General features: G+C 38.7%; 3 protein-coding genes and 1 long non-coding RNA gene across 5 annotated transcripts in view; 2 read left to right on the top strand and 2 right to left on the bottom strand.

The window, feature by feature from the left end:
* Positions 1-19,563, bottom strand: part of LOC148910107 (uncharacterized) — a 33,712-nt gene that overhangs the window by 104 nt on the left and 14,045 nt on the right. The window lies entirely within an intron of this gene.
* LOC116304945 (follicle-stimulating hormone receptor) lies at positions 52-6,945 on the top strand. Of its 2 annotated transcripts, none has more exons than XM_031714749.2 (6): positions 52-142; positions 1,511-1,612; positions 3,907-4,103; positions 4,428-4,499; positions 4,759-4,830; positions 5,173-6,945. In XM_031714749.2, exons 3-6 carry the CDS (start codon positions 3,907-3,909, stop codon positions 6,662-6,664), a joined length of 1,833 nt encoding a protein of 610 aa, XP_031570609.1. In that variant the 5' UTR covers positions 52-142; positions 1,511-1,612; the 3' UTR covers positions 6,665-6,945. The 2 variants fall into 2 exon arrangements, with proteins under 2 accessions (XP_031570609.1, XP_031570610.1); XM_031714750.2 differs by lacking the exon at positions 52-142 and adding an exon at positions 796-876.
* LOC116304956 (F-box/LRR-repeat protein 6) lies at positions 10,771-18,849 on the top strand. Its single transcript, XM_031714761.2, has 12 exons — positions 10,771-11,228; positions 11,346-11,541; positions 11,709-11,840; positions 12,187-12,300; positions 13,161-13,235; positions 13,326-13,403; positions 13,804-13,895; positions 14,028-14,103; positions 14,373-14,456; positions 15,009-15,151; positions 15,220-15,393; positions 18,379-18,849. Exons 1-11 carry the CDS (start codon positions 10,831-10,833, stop codon positions 15,368-15,370), a joined length of 1,539 nt encoding a protein of 512 aa, XP_031570621.1. The 5' UTR covers positions 10,771-10,830; the 3' UTR covers positions 15,371-15,393; positions 18,379-18,849.
* Positions 16,050-19,101, bottom strand: LOC116304955 (uncharacterized). Its single transcript, XM_031714760.2, has 5 exons — positions 18,975-19,101; positions 18,377-18,585; positions 18,179-18,250; positions 18,017-18,088; positions 16,050-17,937 (listed from the first exon to the last, which is right to left on the bottom strand). Exons 2-5 carry the CDS (start codon positions 18,583-18,585, stop codon positions 16,419-16,421), a joined length of 1,872 nt encoding a protein of 623 aa, XP_031570620.2. The 5' UTR covers positions 18,975-19,101; the 3' UTR covers positions 16,050-16,418.

Raw genomic sequence — 19,563 nt, 5'->3', positions numbered from 1 at the left:
ACAGTTTTTCTAGAAACTGCTTTAATCATTTCTACTAATTACACCGCGCCTAGCAAACATTCCTCTGTCAGGCCTGGTCGTGATTGAGACGCATGCACGGACAGTACAGTTGAGCGATACATATATCACTCGCTGGATAAAGGTAATGTAACTTAATAAGACTCCTCAAACAAATCAACATTGATAACCGGAGAGCTAACGAAACGAAAATTGGTCATTAGTTCTTAAATGAGTTTTGTGTTCGTTAGATGAGCTTATTTTTAATTGTTCCTATCGGAAATTTATGATTGAAGTTCTTTCATGGGGCTATGATTCTGCGAATCGAATTTCTTACTGAGACAAATTATGATGTTAGAAAAAATCCTTTTTGATGCTGTTTAATTTTTGGTCTTTTGGGGTAATAACTTCTTGATAAAGAAATACATTCATTTCTATCCCGTTCACTTCACATGGCTGGGGACATGTTATATAAGTAGTTTCCTGTTGTTATGTTAAATTCCAACTAACCGCTAAAATAAGAAGAGGGAAAAAAGAGGATGTTTATATGATGTTCAAGACATAATGACTCGCTCAATTCATTACGTTCATCTTCATTTTTTTTGATGAATCAATGGAAAAAATCCTAAGCCATCGTTTGAATGTGAGAACGAATCTGCCACTAACCAGGAGGCGCTCACGTTAATTAAAGTATAATTACGAACATAGTGATTGGATGAAGTTGTGAAAGCCGAACTAAGAGAAAAGTAAAATTAGGATCACCCGCCATGCGTGGTCTAGTCTGCATGTGATAAGGACAAGATATGAGAACCTTCTAGGATTTATTCTCTAAAGGATGTAGAAAACGAATCATACGAGTTATATCCGATGGAAAATAAGGTATTTACTTTAATTTCCGCCGCTTGGTATATTTGTAGTAGTGTGTTGTTCCAGTATATGAATGTGGTTTTTTTACCCTTTTTATTCTATTGCTAAGAAAAAAGGATCCTCTCCGGCCCCGATGTTAGACAATCGAATCATTGCCAAGCAGTCTGGCGCCTGAGTATTTTAGATTTATTGCTAGCTTTTTGTGGTTATTCATTCGTCGATACTCTCTTCCCATCTAGTGTCTTGTAGATCTCTTTATTCATACGCCTTTTGGTCAGTCGACCCTCGATTGATCAGCCGAGGGTTTGCGAACAGCGATTCATAATTCATTCGTGTGGTTTACTTTCTTGTGTTTTATTTTCAGAATCAGTCTTGTGAAAAAACATGACAAATTGATTCACTTTAATTTTGCTAAATATTTGTTTTTTTCATTTTTTTCCCATATAAGAGCTTATAGTGCAATTTTTTGTAGTCTGTTTTTATCTTCTAAAAACTGCAATATATATATTTTTAACGATCAATCGTGTGTAATTGATTGTTAGACATTATACCACCATTAAAAATAGTTGGTTCCTTATCGCGTCATACGGAAAGTGCGCATGCGCAGGATTTCAAATAATACTTGTGTTTCGTTTTGCCTACTCAGCCTTAAAGATTCTGGATGCAGAGGCTAAGTCAGCTTGAATGATCTTTCAACAGATGTAACGGCTGGTCTTCTAAACGCTACTCAGGAATCATTGGATATAAGGTATAGACGTAGAAAAAAACTTCACTGAAAATAGCGTGGTAGTTTGACGTTATTAGGTCTGCATACTTTGACATTCACAGCCAGCCAAACGAGTTTATGTAGTTTCATTAAGCAAAGGCGCTATCAGAAATCGAACTTGGCTGTTTCTGTGTACATTGACTGTTAAACACATTAAAACTGACATGATATAAGCAGATGGGCCGGCGTTAATGCAACCGGCTCAGACACTAGTGATATATATCCTTATCGGCCTAAAAAAACCTCACTCTTTTGATGATTGGAAATAACAAATCGCAAAAATGATTCTTTTTTCTTCTCAAAATAAAAAAGTTGCCGCTTTTTGTAATTATCGATCCTACATATAACCATCCTTAACCATCACTAATTACACAACATGAGCCATACACGATTAGACCTGTCACGTTTCCCGATCGGCGCGCTACTTACTGTGTAATCAATTATATTTATACTTATTTGTTTATTAATTATTTTACTTGCAACAAATCTATAGTAAATTGTTTGTAGTTAGTTGTTGAATACATTCACTTTTTCTCATTTTGTTTTGTGTACGATATGGTATTTAAGTCGGTACAAAGTCATGAATTTTTCATGGCATCCAAACTATAAAAATCGCAGAAGGTACGTCAGAAAAAAAATGCAATTACTTGGTATATTAATATTAAAAAATAAAAGTAAAAACAAAAATAAAGCGATTTGGACACTAGATAGATTGGAAGCTGGAAATTCATCGCGATGAGATGGAAGCATTTTTTTGTCATTAGCAATAATAAAATCGTCAGACACAGATTACAGTTAACGATACAAATGAGAAAAAAAAACCGACTTCATTGTATCAGGTGCTTATTATGAGTTTGACGATAACTGATACGAAAGAATGTTGGTACGTTCGTGTTAGAAGTGTCGACTCACTGATACGTATGGAATTATATTTCTAGTGTAGGGCGTAGAAAACACTAATACTAGCGGTAACGAAAGCACAAGGCACATCGAGGTGATAATGTAAGCTGGGATGAATAGCACCATTTGGCGTCCGGTGCATGTTATTGTTATGTTGGTGCACTAAATATTAGTTTATTTCAATGACTATTCAAGTTCAACTAGTGACAATGTTGTCATCGCAAAACACTCAATACTCGCATAGCTAAGCTGTTACCCACCCAAAGTAAAGCGATACCAACATACATCAAACGGTAATGTTCCGCTGTTAAAACAAGATATACTGAGCTTATCGAAGTGTGCTTTTAACAACCGCCATTAATAATGCTGTTAACTAAAATGGGGAAAATAGAGAATGGATCAAAAGGGCCGCTAGTTAAGTAGGAAGTCGAATCGTGGAAAAGACTATAAAAATACTTGAATTACTCGATGTTAGGAGTTTGCTGTTGAATAAATGAGCCAAACCTAGCCAACACTTAACGCTTATTCCAGTAAAAATGTCACTAAGTTAACGAAAACGTTCATCTGCATAAAGCTTGAACAACTTGAACCAGTACACATAATACGAACCATTTAATCAATTCTATCCCTTCTTGGAGGTTTTATCCCTCGCGGTTAGTTGGTTCAGGCGGAATTTTTTTTACATTTGTAGCCAGGAGTACTACTGAAGAATAATTTTTTTGGAAGCGTTATTTGTTACTGCATCCGGCCGGAGATAAGCCTATAATTGATTTCCTCTTTAATTCGATGAAATAATAAAAAACATTTTAAGCAAGACATTACCATCTCTGTTTCTTTTGAAGGGAGACAAAAGGCCGGACTATGTCAGTAGCTAAAAGCACCATTATTAGTCTCATTGATAACTCAATCACATGAAGAATATCGTATTTCAAACCTCTTTGAAGTAAGACTGTTTGTGAGACACATATATCAATACTAAAGTTTGTTCTTAAAAGTTTCCGTTAAAGAAAGTAATAATACGGAATGGAAAGCATTACGCCCACATTCTAAAATTGGTTTAAATGTTAACAATAGAATAGCGTTTGAATACGTACATCATATTAAATATGCCGACATGTCATTGCCTCAATGGATGCAGAGATATGTTATGCTACATTTTATCTTTCATTGACTACATATTTATCTTTTCAATGGCTCAAAAAGAAGCGAGTATTGGACAATTGTCAATAAATGTCTATTTTTCCTTGCTGGCTGGGGTTAGTATCAACGTAGACTTGCTTCTTCACACGCGCCCTCAGGCCTTACAACTGAACAAATCTGACTGTGTACCTGACTGATTGGAACAACAAATCCCTTGACAACGGTTTTAATTTCAGATGTTTATTCGGACGTTATGGATTATGTACTTGTTATTTCATCAAGTATACTCAGAAGACAGCCTTGCATGGTCCGAGTGCACTCCATCATGCTTGTGTGCCATTGATAGTAATAACTACATACACGCCCACTGTACTTCGATCCAGCAGCTTCCCGATACAGCCTTAAACAACCTGTCCTATGGTCTTTATTCGCTGTAAGTAGAATACAATAAAAACATGATTCTTATCGATTCTCGATGGCTTAGTCTGACCACAGTCCATGGGAGGTGGAAAATAAGCAATCACGCTTCTTATCTATCGTGGAAACGTAATCTTGGATTTGTGGTTCAAGTGGTTTCGTTCAAAGTTGATACTGAAGATTTATTTCAAACATTTATGCGATGGGTTAGAATTAAGTAATTAGTTTGTTTTTGAGATTATCTGACCCCTACCATGACCAACAGCCGTGCTGAGGAAACGATGGATATGGTGAATGACTGCAGAATTGATTTTTGTAGTTTCCTTATTTTGTCCTACAGGTCTCTTCAGAATTCCAGTCTTAAAAGAATAACGAGTAATGCCTTTCGGGGATTTGAAAGTCTTCAAAAACTGTAAGTTACGATGTGAATACTTACCTTAATGTTATTAGCGACAGGGCTTACAAGTGCGCATAAATTAAGCGGATTTGGTATGACTGTTAAAAACGCATGGTATAGAGACTAATGCTGTGCCGTGACCGTGAAAGTGTCGTGTCTGTGCATTTTCATTGGTTGAACAATTAGTTCACGCGCAGTGATTGGCTTAAAGGAAGACGTGTATCATTAGTGTTGATAGGACTTACTACATGAAATGTGTTTTATATCGTTACAGTTCATTGACTAACAATGGCATCCAGATCATTGACGAAGGAGCCTTCAAGACCTTCAATAGCCTGCGAATACTGTAAGTATTATCTTATTGTCGCTCTGAATTGGTGACCAGACAATGCACGACGGTTGACGGGGGTTTGATTCGGGTTTGATTCAAATTGATTGGGGTTTGATTCGGGTTTGATTCGGGTTTGATTCGGGTTTGATTCGGATTGATTCGGATTGATTCGGGCTTGATTCGAGTTTGATTCGAGTTTGATTCGGGTTTAATCAGAGCAGAAGCCATTTTAAAGTCGAACCATGCACCGTTAATTTCCAGCTTATGCAAACCGGCAAAACATTGTTTGTCGTTTTTTTAATCCCAGTACAACATAATTAATCTTAATTCGTACGTTCTTTTCGTTTTCTTTTCCAGTGATCTCCGACAAAATGACATCAAAATTTGGCGCGTTGGGTCATCCGGGGTCTTATCATCTTTGAAAACCATTCTAATGTCCGGCAATAAACATTGGGTCCCGGATGAAAACCTATTGCGATTGCGCAGTCTCAAGGAAGTGAGTGGAGTAACATGGAGCTCACAATGCACTGAGTGCACCTTACTCAAAACATCTGAAATCAAAGACTCAGAAGATTTAACAGATTTAACAGATTTGAATGCTACAAATAGTACAAATGGTTCGATCGAGGACAATTCTTGCCCAATAACGCTGGATATTTTTTTCATCCATCATAAAGAAGTAACTTACGACAAAGCTTACGAGTTTGTCAAACTTGGCTTCTCACCTCAATGTTTGTGCCTGTCGTTAGAATGCCAGGATAGTGAGATTGCTCATCTGTACTTCAAGCAACTTTACGATACTCCAAAGCAACTATTCCATACCCAGTACGCCCTGGGAATTGTCGTGCTGTTGATCAACCTTTTGGTAGTTTTAGTAGTGATAACGTCAAAAGGACTGCGAACCAATGCATCATTTATCTTGATCTGTAGTATGGCCATGAGTGATGTGTTGATCGGGTTATACACTGTTGGTATCGCTGTCTTTAATCCTTTTACGGAATCGACTGTTACACCCAGTAAAATGATGAAAAATGAAATCAGTATGTGCCCATACCTTGGATTTGTATTCACTACAGGTCAGACAACGACAGTGTTTATATCTCTGTTGCTGACGGTCGAACGATACCTTGCAATAGTGCGCTGCATCAGACCCCGGCCTAAACTCCAATTCAAGTACTCACTAGGCATCTCTGCGCTGATCTGGATGCTTGGTTTCTCTTTTGCAGTACCCCCACTATTTGGAGTCAAGCAGCTTCGATACCACAAGTGGTTCCAGTGCACAATGCCTTTCCATAAGAGTACAGGTGTATTAGATGACACCTCGACAGTCACGCTTGTCATTGCTATCGGGTTTGTGATGGTATACGTGACCAGCGTGGGTCTCTATCTGTACATATATTTCTTCTTTTGCAAGTCAACAGCGCACTTGGCGATAAGGCGAGAAGCGCGACTCGCAAAGCGGCTGTCTCTTGTTGTTTGTACAAACTTTCTGTTTTTCGTAGTTCCAACGGTTCTCTTTCTCTACTACGTTTATCGTTTCATGGCTGTTTTGTTTGACGTGGGAGAAACGTTTGCGAGTCTCCAGGGATTCATCATCATGGGGACCTGGGTACCTGTCACTTTACTCGCAGTCAATTCATTACTAAACCCTTTCATGTATGCCTTCAGACATCAAAAGTTTCGACGAGAAATCAGTCGTATCTGTAGAAGACTGGACAAGTATTTCGGTCAAACTGTGGTCACACAAGGAGACTTGAATAAATATCAGAGAAAGAACTCACCGCTTAACCAGAAAGACCACTTACATTTTCTCATGCTCAGAAAAAATGAACACGAACGATGTCTATGATCAATAATATATAAAATACTAAACAAGACGCGAGTTTGACGTTGAATTGTACAGTAGCATGAAGTCTAACATGCCCATAATGTGTATTTTAAAATATAATCTCTAAAGAGAGAAACGTTAAACTAAGATATGTTTGCTAATAATCAATGGTCAGCTAAGGTTAGAAAAGGTTAGAAAACATGAAGCATATCGCGTATAAGAAAGATGTTTGTTCATTAGGTAGAAAACATGGTTTAGAGATATGATAAATGAACTGAAATAAAACGAGTCCTAAACCTGAATAGATCGCTCTTTGTGGCTGGCTATGCCTCATAGATATCCAGGTTAGATAGCTGTCTTGTAGAAGGTGCGGGCATTCAGAAAAAAAGAAAGACTCAAAAATGCGCAAGCGCACTTCTTGCTTTCCCTACTGGATTGGCCTATATTTACGAAAGCATTTTCTGAGATCTCCTAACGGTTAGGGATTTCAAGGAACGATCTCCTAACGGTTAGGTATTTCAAGTAACGATCTCCTAACGATTAGGTATTTCAAGTAACGATCTCCTAACGGTTAGGGATTTCAAGCAACGATCTCCTAACGGTTAGGTATTTCAAGTAACGATCTCCTAACGGTTAGGTATTTCAAGTAACGATCTCCTAACGATTAGGGATTTCAAGTAACGATCTCCTAACGGTTAGGTATTTCAAGTAACGATCTCCTAACGATTAGGGATTTCAAGTAACGATCTCCTAACGATTAGGTATTTCAAGCAACGATCTCCTAACGATTAGGGATTTCAAGTAAGAATGTCCTAACGATTAGGTATTTCAAGTAACGATCTCCTAACGATTAGGGATTTCAAGTAACGATCTCCTAACGGTTAGGTATTTCAAGTAACGATCTCCTAACGATTAGGGATTTCAAGTAAGGATCTCCTAACGGTTAGGTATTTCAAGTAAGGATCTCCTAACGGTTAGGTATTTCAAGTAACGATGTCCTAACGATTAGGTATTTCAAGAAAGGATCTCCTAACAGTTAGGTATTTCAAGTAACGATCTCCTAACGATTAGGGATTTCAAGTAAGGATCTCCTAACGATTAGGTATTTCAAGTAAGGATCTCCTAACGATTAGGGATTTCAAGTAACGATCTCCTAACGATTAGGGATTTCAAGTAAGGATCTCCTAACGGTTAGGTATTTCAAGTAACGATCTCCTAACGATTAGGTATTTCAAGTAACGATCTCCTAACGATTAGGGATTTCAAGTAACGATCTCCTAACGATTAGGGATTTCAAGTAAGGATCTCCTAACGGTTAGGTATTTCAAGTAACGATCTCCTAACGATTAGGGATTTCAAGTAACGATCTCCTAACGGTTAGGTATTTCAAGTAACGATCTCCTAACGATTAGGTATTTCAAGTAACGATCTCCTAACGATTAGGGATTTCAAGTAACGATCTCCTAACGATTAGGTATTTCAAGTAAGGATCTCCTAACGATTAGGGATTTCAAGTATCGATCTCCTAACGATTAGGGATTTCAAGTAAGGATCTCCTAACGGTTAGGTATTTCAAGTAACGATCTCCTAACGATTAGGGATTTCAAGTAAGGATCTCCTATCGATTAGGTATTTCAAGCAACGATCTCCTAACGATTAGGGATTTCAAGTAAGGATGTCCTAACGGTTAGGTATTTCAAGTAACGATCTCCTAACGATTAGGTATTTCAAGTAACGATCTCCTAACGGTTAGGTATTTCAAGTAACGATCTCCTAACGATTAGGGATTTCAAGTAAGGATCTCCTAACGGTTAGGTATTTCAAGTAAGGATCTCCTAACGGTTAGGTATTTCAAGTAACGATCTCCTAACGATTAGGGATTTCAAGAAAGGATCTCCTAACAGTTAGGTATTTCAAGTAACGATCTCCTAACTATTAGGGATTTCAAGTAACGATCTCCTTACGATTAGGGATTTCAAGTAACGATCTCCTAACGATTAGGGATTTCAAGTAAGGATCTCCTAACGGTTAGGTATTTCAAGTAACGATGTCCTAACGATTAGGGATTTCAAGTAACGATCTCCTAACGGTTAGGTATTTCAAGTAACGATCTCCTAACGATTAGGTATTTCAAGCAACGATCTCCTAACGATTAGGGATTTCAAGTAACGATCTCCTAACGATTAGGGATTTCAAGTAAGGATCTCCTAACGATTAGGGATTTCAACTGAGTATCGATCTCCTAAGGGTAAGGTATTTCAAGTATCGATCTCCTAACAGTTAGGTATTTCAAGTAACGATGTCCTAACGGTTAGGAATTTCAAGCAACGATCTCCTAACGATTAGGTATTTCAAGTAACGATCTCCTAACGGTTAGGTATTTCAAGTAACGATCTCCTAACGGTTAGGTATTTCAAGTAACGATCTCCTAACGATTAGGTATTTCAAGTAACGATCTCCTAACAATTAGGGATTTCAAGTAAGGATCTCCTAACGGTTAGGTATTTCAAGTAACGATCTCCTAACGGTTAGGTATTTCAAGTAACGATCTCCTAACGATTAGGGATTTCAAGTAAGGATCTCCTAACGATTAGGGATTTCAAGTAACGATCTCCTAACGGTTAGGTATTTCAAGTAACGATCTCCTAACGATTAGGTATTTCAAGTAACGATCTCCTAACGATTAAGGATTTCAAGCAACGATCTCCTAACGGTTAGGTATTTCAAGTAACGATCTCCTAACGATTAGGGATTTCAAGTAAGGATCTCTTAACGGTTAGGTGTTTCAAGTAACGATCTCCTAACGTTTAGGTATTTCAAGTAACGATCTCCTAACGTTTAGGGATTTCAAGTAAGGATCTCCTAACGATTAGGGATTTCAAGTAAGGATCTCCTAACGATTAGGGATTTCAAGTAAGGATCTCCTAACGATTAGGTATTTCAAGTATCGATCTCCTAATGGTTAGGTATTTCAAGTAACGATCTCCTAATGGTTAGGTATTTCAAGTATCGATCTCGTAACGGTAAGGTATTTCAAGTATCGATCTCCTAACGGTTAGGTATTTCAAGTAACGATGTCCTAACGGTTAGGTATTTCAAGCAACGATCTCCTAACGGTTAGGTATTTCAAGTAACGATCTCCTAACGGTTAGGTATTTCAAGTAACGATCTCCTAACGGTTAGGTATTTCAAGTAACGATCTCCTAACGGTTAGGTATTTCAAGCAACGATCTCCTAACGATTAGGTATTTCACGTAACGATCTCCTAACGGTTAGGCATTTCACGTAACGATCTCCTAACGATTAGGTATTTCAAGTAACGATCTCCTAACGATTAGGCATTTCAAGTAACGATCTCCTAACGGTTAGGTATTTAATGTAACGATCTTCTAACGGTTAGGTAACTGAAGTAAGGATCTCCTAACGATTAGGGATTTCAAGTAACGATCTCCTAACGGTTAGGTATTTCAAGTAACGATCTCCTAACGGTTAGGTATTTCAATAAACGGTCTCCTAACGGTTAGGTAACTGAAGTAAGGATCTCCTAACGGTTAGGTTTTTCAAGTACTAAAAACACGGGGCAGTAAGAATAGCCATGACGTCACCTCTGTAAGGACTCCGATGGAGTGAGGGAGGGGGTGGGGGGTGGGGTTTAATCCACGATCCACGTTGCGCAGGATTGGTACTTCATATCTACTCCCGACACCGCTATCCGAAGATTTACAGAGTGATCAGGAAGCTCGGCCGAAGCCTAAGGGAGAGGTTAGTCGGCCCGTAGACCGTAGATGATTAACCCCTTGCTATGACCAGCAGACCCGGTATGTGGCGTGTGAAAGCACGCGCAATAGAATGAAAAAACAAAATAAAGTTAATATTCTTACCCTTGATACAAACTAATTATCGAATCTGTACAATGATAAAAAGATGAAAAGACCTACAAATAAGGACAAAATAGCTTCAATGTGACGGCAATCTTATGGAAAAAGGACTTTTGGGAGCAATATGAAGAGGAAAAGCAGTTTTATGTAAAGACTTTTCTACTTTTTCTTCAAAGTAAAATGTCCCACAATGCTTTGCGCCAACTACTCGTATGCGTCAGCAGTACATTGGTCAGCGTACTTTACCATGAACAAATATGGCGGCGCGCGGGTAAGTTGAATTGAACAGAAAGAACAACTCGAAAAAACATGTCCAGTAGAGAAAGAAAAGTAGTCAAAGGAATCCTTGGTGTTCGTAAATCACCACACAGACAGGTGCTACTATTTGGTCGTTACTCAGATCCACTCCCATCAGACGACAGTGATGATTCTGATTACGAACCAAATGAAGAAGAGAAGACCAGTGAAAACAAGAACAACGCAAGGAAAGTAAAGAATAGAGAAAGGCAGCGTAAAGCACGAGAAGTAGAAGAACAATCTTCTTCGCTGGTTGATTCTAAACGAAGGAAAATAAACTCTACCGATGTGACTGTATCCAAATTGACTGCAGCCTCCAATGCCTGGTCAGACTTGATTCCTAGTGAAGTGTTATTGCAGATATTTTTGTATTGTGTCAAGACTCAAGGAGCTGTTCCATTGCTTAGCAGGTATGCGACCATTAGTACTATACATATGCTACAGTAGATCTCTTTTACTCCCCCCTCCAAGTCTCAGAAATTATTCTGTACCATATTGATACAAAGACTTTCAAAATATCTTTCTAGATTATCTAGAGTATGTCGAAGGTGGAATATAGTGGCAAAGGAACCCAAACTGTACAGAAAAATGGATTTAAGTTGCTTTGGGAAGTATAGTATTGCAACAGATAGCCTGATCAAGCGGCTTGTTCAAAGAGGACTGTCTGGAGTAGAGGAACTCAGCCTTGATGGGTGGATAAATCTATCAGACAAGGGTGTCGAGGTAGGATAATGGTCAGGGGTGCACCAGGCATGGTTCAGTGATAGGGATGTGCTGCTGGAATCCAAAAACCCTGACCCTATCTAAGGCAATATCTTCAGTTGAAAAAGTATTCCTTGTTCAAGAAACAACACTGTGAATTATTGCCTAAAAACCATCTCCATTTACAGGTACTGGCAAAAAATTGCAAAAATCTAAAGTTAATTTCTCTGTCAAACTGTGAAGGAGTTTCACCCAAGGTTTCAAGTATCATGGCTGACCACTGTTCTTGTCTCTCCAGCATAGACATATCTGGAACAAAGGTATTCTTTTTCCCAAGCATGTTCATTGACATTTTCCAGAACTGGGCCCACTTTTCTCACTAACTTATCAAATGATAATAATGCACACTTTTGAAATATGGAAACAATTACATTTCTTACCAGTCTGTTTTCACCGCTCAGCTCATCTTTTCCATGTGCACACTAAAAGTAGGTCTACTTCTAGACAAAGTAAGCATTGATTGTTTAGAGAAAGTCATCATTATCATACTGTGTCAGTGCTGTGTGCTCAGATTCTATTTTAAAGTCAAAGAAAAATATACTTTATTCTACAGTATGTATCAATATTACATCATTTTTTCAATGCAATTGGTTTTTCAATTTTCAGGTAGACCATAATTCACTGAGAAATCTTCTGTCCCAACATGGTCATAAGCTGAATGAAATTGTACTAAGAAATTGCAAAGGTTTTCCTGGCTCCAGTATTCTTTCAATGATCCAGGTAACTGATAATGTATGGATATAATAAGCCTATTCATATCATTGTTGTTATTTTTATTATTGAAAAGAGTAGTGGAGAGGGGGAATTGATGTAAATTTTGTTGTGGTGGTTTCTCAGCTTCCTTTAAAAACCACATCAATTTGAATTTAGTAGTTGATTTTTATGAAGGGAGGTAAACCATAGGCTATGAGCACAGGAGAGTATCAACAACCAACTCCACTCACATATGATGCCTAGCCTGGAAATCAATCCTGCATAAGTGACACCCACCACTCATTAATCATCAACTTCAGTAACAGGAATGAGGAATTAAGGGAATGAGGATAGAGGTTATGCACTATCACGTGACGGCAGCCATGTTAGATTGCCCGGGGGTACTCTTGCCCGTTTAGGGTATGGATGTGTTGCTGAGCCTTCTAAACCCTGACCCTGTTCCAGAGTAAAAATCGCTGAAATTCATACCCTGAGCAAGATTGCTGAAAACCCTGTTCCAGAGAGGAGAGAGCGTGATTTCATATACCCTGTTCCAGAGCAAGCGTGATTTTTTATACCCTGTTCCAGAGTAGAATCACTGAAAACCATACCCTGTTTTGCGGCACATACCTGTGTAGCGAATATAGGGGAGTACCCCCCCCCCCCCCCCCCCCCCCGGGTGAGATTGCAGGAACAATACAGAATTCAATTCTCAAGAGCAAAGTAACCATATTGTTTTGCCATCCAACCACAGGTAGCCCAAGCTGTATATGGGCAATGGCATATGATTGTGCAAAGCCTCTATTGTTATGAGAGTAGAAATATTCCACCTCACCTTAGCCGGTCATATCACCTATATTTACTCATGTTTTCTACACATTCAACAGGAGTTTTGCCCAAACCTAGTACATCTTGACATATCAGGTACTCCTGTCAGGCAGATCAAGATTGAACAGTTACAGGTAAAACATCTTACTTAATGAAATATTCAGAGGTAGCTGATTAGAGGGATATCTACATGTATTTACCTGCATTCTCATTATTTCTTGTAGAAAAAATGTCCAAAATTGAAAAACCTCCAACTAGCAAACCTTGTTCTTCAACCATCTTATTCTCGGACTGCAAAAATGGTAATCAACTTTTTCTTGTCAAATATTTCATTCTTCATGCAATAATCAACATGTTATTCGACTACAGTACATTCTACAAGACCGCACCCAGTTAGCTCAGTTGATGAGAGTTGGTTTGTGGTTCAAACCACAGCCTGACCAACACTCAGAGTTTTAAAATAACTGAGGAGAAGGTGCTGCCTTTGTAATTACATTTGCAAATGGTAATACCTACAACTCTTCTCGGATAAGAACATACGCTGTCTTTACTATAAAAAGTCGGTGTTCCTAATAAAACAGTAAAAAGGTAAATTATACACTGTGAAAAGATGAAAAAACTGACGTTTCGGACGCTAGTCCTTCGTCGGAGTAAAAGGACGTAAAAGTAGAAGATAATGGAATCGTATTTTTCTTGCCTCAGGGTGCACAACATGGATTTGATGATTTAGACCAACTTTCTTTAGCTTGTGGTTTCCAAGGGTCTTTATCTGTGAATGATACACTTATTAGCAGGTGCGTACTACTCCTACCAACAAACTAGAAAAGATTTTTTTAGGATGTCGATAGAGTTGCGCAAATCAAGGCTTCAGATTTTAGATGGATGTTACACATTGTACTGAGTTAATGGTGTGTTTCCCTTGCCAGGTTACTCAAGACCTCGTGTTTTCTGCGAGTTCTCGACATAAGAGGTTGTACTCACATTAGTAAGAATGCAATACAAGTGAGTCATGAAAAAATAATCTTTTCAATTAAAAGAAGAGGGTTTTTATAGCTTTTACTCCAGTTCTTCTTTCTTATGCCTAAGAGACCTACGGTACGGACAGTAACGGTACAGTCTCCAAGCATCTTTACTGAACGAGAGTTAAGTTCATACCATGACTCACAGTACCGTGTGCTGTTCCCATAACCAGTCATGCGAAATCTACTCTCTTGTGTACCGTCATCTCTCTGTCTATTATTCTTGTTCTAATCAGATGTGTTTGTTATCAGGGTTTGTGCGCAACATCATTGGGTAGCCTTTACCTTGGCAACACAAACGCCAAACAACCCATGGTGGAGATGATCGTGAACAAGGTACAACACTTGTAGTAGGATACTTGAATAATTGTATAAAATGTAGGTTAAGTGTGGGAACGATTTATCACTGAGATGTAGTGTGCGCTGCTATTATCAGTTTCTAGGTGGCTACGGCACTTTCTCTCACCTCTGTGTAGTTCACGCGTGGGGCCGTGGGTTCGATTACTGACATAGCCACACATGCAAGTTGAGTTTGTTATAGGGTAGCATGGGTGGCGTTTCTCGGCTAACGCGTCGCCTTTCACCGCTGTGAGTCCAACGGCTCGGGTCGCTGGTTCGAACCCTGCAGTCGCCACACGTAAATTGAGTTTGTTTGATGTGTTGTTCTCTCCTATGCTATGAGGGTTTTCTCCGGGTTCTCCGGTTTCCTCCCTCCATAAAAATCAACATGTGAGTTGAGTGCGCGTGGAGAGAACTTCTCGGAAGAGTCCCGTACGGGAAGTGATGGTTGAAATTATTATTTTTTGTTCTGCTTTGCGCGTGTGCAATTACTTCTACTGTTATTCTGGCCTTGTTTCATACATGTACATCGCTTGATTCACTCCACAGTGGTGTTCTAGTTTATGTCATCTTGATCTTAGCTATAACCCGTCAATCAGAGATGACACGATGGCATTGTTTGAACGGTTCTTGCTTCCTAACCTTACCAGCCTCGACCTCACGAGCACAGGGGTGTCAATCACAGGAGTGGGGTAAGGTCTGCTTTTGCGTTTTATATCCACTCAAGCGTATACTTACGTTCACCTTACGTATATTGTAGGTCTGTGGTTAAGGGTTGCCCGAAGTTACAAAATCTTAACCTTTCAACATGTAGAGGAATACCACGTGGTTTCAAACATAGACACAAAGATGAACACCTTGTTAGCTTAAAAAAACAAATCATGACAGGGACTTTCGAACAGGAAGACTGACTGACGGGTACCATGGCGATGAGGTATGATAATCACAATGATAAGTACCAGCAAACTTCAATTTTATTTTCCAAACTGGCCAATGAAACTATTAATAGATACAGATACATGCGGATAAATTAATAACTTAATTCTATATACATACAAAGCAGATTTCACGTGTTTAGGCGGAAATATATACGATGTTTTATTTGACACTTTAATGGATTCCAAGTATTTTGATTGGCTAGGTGTTACACTGTACATTTTCCGCCGTGAAGTCTGCCCTACAACCTAATGTCGTGTAATGCTTATGACCAGCGATTACATCCCTTCACTTAGCGCATGCTCATAAGATAGCTAGTTTATTATACAATAGAAATGACTTTCCCTGACTTTTTAAATTTCATAAACAATTTAGTAAATGATATGTTGACAGTGTTTCCCACGTATACCACACAATTCTCTACTTTCACATCCCCATAATACTTTGTGTCTTTTGGGGGTAACCAGAGGGTAAAACCCCACTTATTTTGCTGAAGGCTGATCAGACAATGATGATAATACCTTGTTTGGTATCCAAAAATAAAATAAAGAAGTAAAAAACAGAAAAAGATAGAAGTTTGAAGAGGTTTAAGGTAAATTTTAAACATTTTTTCGTAAGTCAATAAATTTTCTGTAATACCAAAACTATTGATGATCTGTAGACGCAAAAATAACTTGGAACAAACTGATAATCAGTGTTGTACAGATAAAAGCAGGTATAGTATAAATTCAATTAATAAACTTTTCAATTTGGGACAGTTTTTTGATTGGTTACCCCCCAAAGACGCAAGGCATTATGGGGATGTGAAAGTAGAGAATAGGCCTTTTCTGAGTTCGATAAACAGGATGCATTGTGATCTAGCTTCGGTACAAACAACACCATATAAGGCATTATGAACAAAAGTTGTTTGTAGCTAAGCTAGACCATAATGCACCATAATCGCTATCTTAGAAAAGGTCTATATTGATGCGAACACAATACTCCAGTATCTAATGTCAATGTCCATGCTTTGAAGCAAACTCCTTATTGTTTAAAGCTTGGTATTTTGGATAACTCGATTTCCGTAGTGTACTCTCCGTTCGCACTTTTTATCAATTTGCGCTGTTCCCTTCCTTCATATGTGGGACTGCGAAATGATGAGGTGTTGCGTCTTATTCTTGACTCCTGTGAGATCAGAGAATCTCTTACGTTAGTGTTAAATCGCCTGGTTAATCTACTGATTTCCCTCTGAAATTTTTGATGTCGAAAAGCGTAAAGAATGGGGTTGAGAAGCGAATTAATGGCGAGTAAAGTGACGGGAACCCAGCTCCCCATAACGATGAATCCTCGCAGGCTAAAGAACGTGCTACCAACATCGAAAAGAACCTTCATGAATCGATAGACATAGACTAGAAACAAGATGGTTGGTACGACAAAAAAGATAAAGTTGGTGCAGACGACTAGTGCAATCCGTTTAGCAAGTCTTGCTTCTCGTCTTACTCCAACAGAGAAGTTAGCACTTGCGGTGCGTACGTAGATGTATATTCTAACATACAGCGCTACACTTGACAGATAGACTACCACAAACCCGATAGCAATGACAAGCGTGACTGTCGAGGTGTCATCTAATACACCTGTACTCTTATGAAAAGGCATTGTGCACTGGAACCACTTGTGGTATTGAAGCTGCTTGATTCCAAGTACTGGCAGTACAGCGTAGACTACACCAAACAGCCAGATAACTGCTGTTAGTATCAGAGTTAGTTTAGTGTTCATTCGCAGTGATGGTCTGTCACAGTGGACTATTGCAAGGTATCGCTCTACTGTCATGAACAGAGATATAAACACTGTCGTTGTCTGACCTGTAGTGAATACAAATCCCAGGTATGGGCACATACTGATGTCATTTTTCATCATTTCGTTGGGTGCGACAATCGATTCCGTAAAAGGATTAAAGACAGCGATGCCAACAGTGTATAACCCGATCAACACATCACTCATGGCCATACTACAGATCAAGATAAATGATGCATTGGTTCGCAGTGTCCGTGATATAAGTACAATAACTACGATAGTAAGGTTGATGACCAGGAGAATGGTTCCTAGGATGTACTGAGCGTAGAAGAGTTTCTTCGGTAGATCGTTTAGTTGTTGGAAATAAACTCGTGTTATTTCTCCATTAAAGCACTCATGAGAATTACACAAACACTGAGGTGAGAAGCCAAGTTTAACGAATTCATAAGCCTTGCCGTAAGTGACTTCTTTATGATGGATGAAGAACGTATCCAAGGTAACGTCACAAGCTATGGATAACGTTTCATTATCATCAAGCATGTCTTCGCTCTCATCTGTGTCTTTCTTTCCTACTGCCGTCTTCAAAAGTGTACAGTCACTACAGAAATCGCTCCACTTTAGTCCAGTTAATTCTTCGAGATTGCGCAAGCGCAGTAGGTTTTCATCCGGGACCCAATAGTGGTTTCCCGCCACGTGTATAGTTTGCAAAGATGGCAGATCCATTACAGTCCTGACATGCCATGTTTGAAGACCGTTATCTCGCAGGTCACTTACAAGAATAAAAAAACAGAGAAACTCAATGAACAAAACTTTATAATTTTTTTAGTAATTGGTCAAGCTTTACTTACACCGTCTTTAGGTTACCCAATGACGAAAAGGCTCCTTTTTCGATGGTTTTTATGCTGTTGTTTTTCAGAAATCTGAAATGCAATCATAAGATTGAGGTTGTTTATTACTGCGCATGCCCTTGCGCATGCGTAGCAGGAACCCTCGAAATAAGTGTTACTTACAGTTCTCTCAGACTATGAAGTCCTTGAAATGATCCTGCGGGAAGCCTTTGTATATCTGTGTTTTCAATTGACCTATAATGAAAAATTATCAGAAATATTTTACTCCAGCTAACTGACCGATAGATAGAGAGACCGACTGATACGGGCTAGAGAATGGGTCTTTTGGTGTTTCTAAGAATTCAACCTTTATCTACTCACAGGGAATAAAGATTCTTGACGGTGGATAGCACCAGGAGACTAGAGTCAGGAAGACTCTGGACGTCACATCTTGCATGGAGTAGCCCTGATGCGTCACGTGCACATGCGCAAACAGGGGTACAAGTGGTCCAGTTGGTGAGAAGTTTATTGGACTTGACAAGATAGACAGACATCAGAACCATGAACGATACGGCTGCTGGATTGATCATCTACATGGAACACAGTGGTAAATTATCATTAGATAAATACACCCAACGAAAAACCAACCAGAATTCATGAACAATCCCCCAACACTAGAACTAAACAACAAGAAACATGATACAGTGTTGATACTATACATTACGGTGATAAAGACAGACTTCTAGCATTGTAATTATCAAACCATCTAGACATTGTTGTAAACTGTTTACGAATTACTTAGTACTGATGGTGACCAGACATTTGCTTTAATTAAAACACTTTTACAACCTAAAGCTGGTTTTATATATTACCTTTTAAAGTGGTATCGCACCATGCGTCGTTCAAGCCACTCAACAGGCTTACAAGTACAAAATCTAAGTTTAAATACTGCCATTTTGAAAATCTTTATCAGACTAACCTTTTTGTAAATGCGTAGACCCCGTGGACTTCAGCAACTCTTCATCCGTATTGTAACTGATATTTGTGTATGATAAAAGCTAGGCAATATTTTCCCCAGCTAGATATCTCTTTTTGAATCACATGCCTACTGTGGGGGGAAATTAATGAATGTTATTGATAATTAAACAAATTACGATACGATTAGTCTAGAAGTCTCATATCAAATGACCTAACTTTATTACAATATGTACGGAGTGTTTTTAGCCTTGATCGCTACAAATAACTAGGAATGGCTATTTTTACTAGAAGAGAATTAATATCTGACCTTAGTGAAGGTTATTCTATACGCATTTTGTTTTGTACATTGATACCATGTTGCTCACGCCATTCCTGCATGTCTGTCAATTTATTTATTTAGAAGTTTAAATTGAATTATTCGCAGGAGAGCAGTAGAAATTCCATTTATTTATCAACCTTTATTCCCATAACCGCCTCTATAAAGAAAATGGTGAATTACAAGGGAACGTAGCGCTAAGTAAAATTGATATTAAACCAATCATCGTGCAACGTTGTTGATTGGCACTGATTACAGTTTGATAGATGGGGTC

This window comes from Actinia tenebrosa, unplaced genomic scaffold (genome assembly GCF_029948245.1).
Source record: "Actinia tenebrosa isolate PJP-AT-01 unplaced genomic scaffold, QUT_ActTen_1.0 PGA_scaffold1__47_contigs__length_23844297, whole genome shotgun sequence".
Classification (NCBI taxonomy): domain Eukaryota; kingdom Metazoa; phylum Cnidaria; class Anthozoa; order Actiniaria; family Actiniidae; genus Actinia; species Actinia tenebrosa.
Note: the sequence above shows the minus strand (reverse complement) of the source record. Positions and strands in the feature narration are given on the sequence as shown.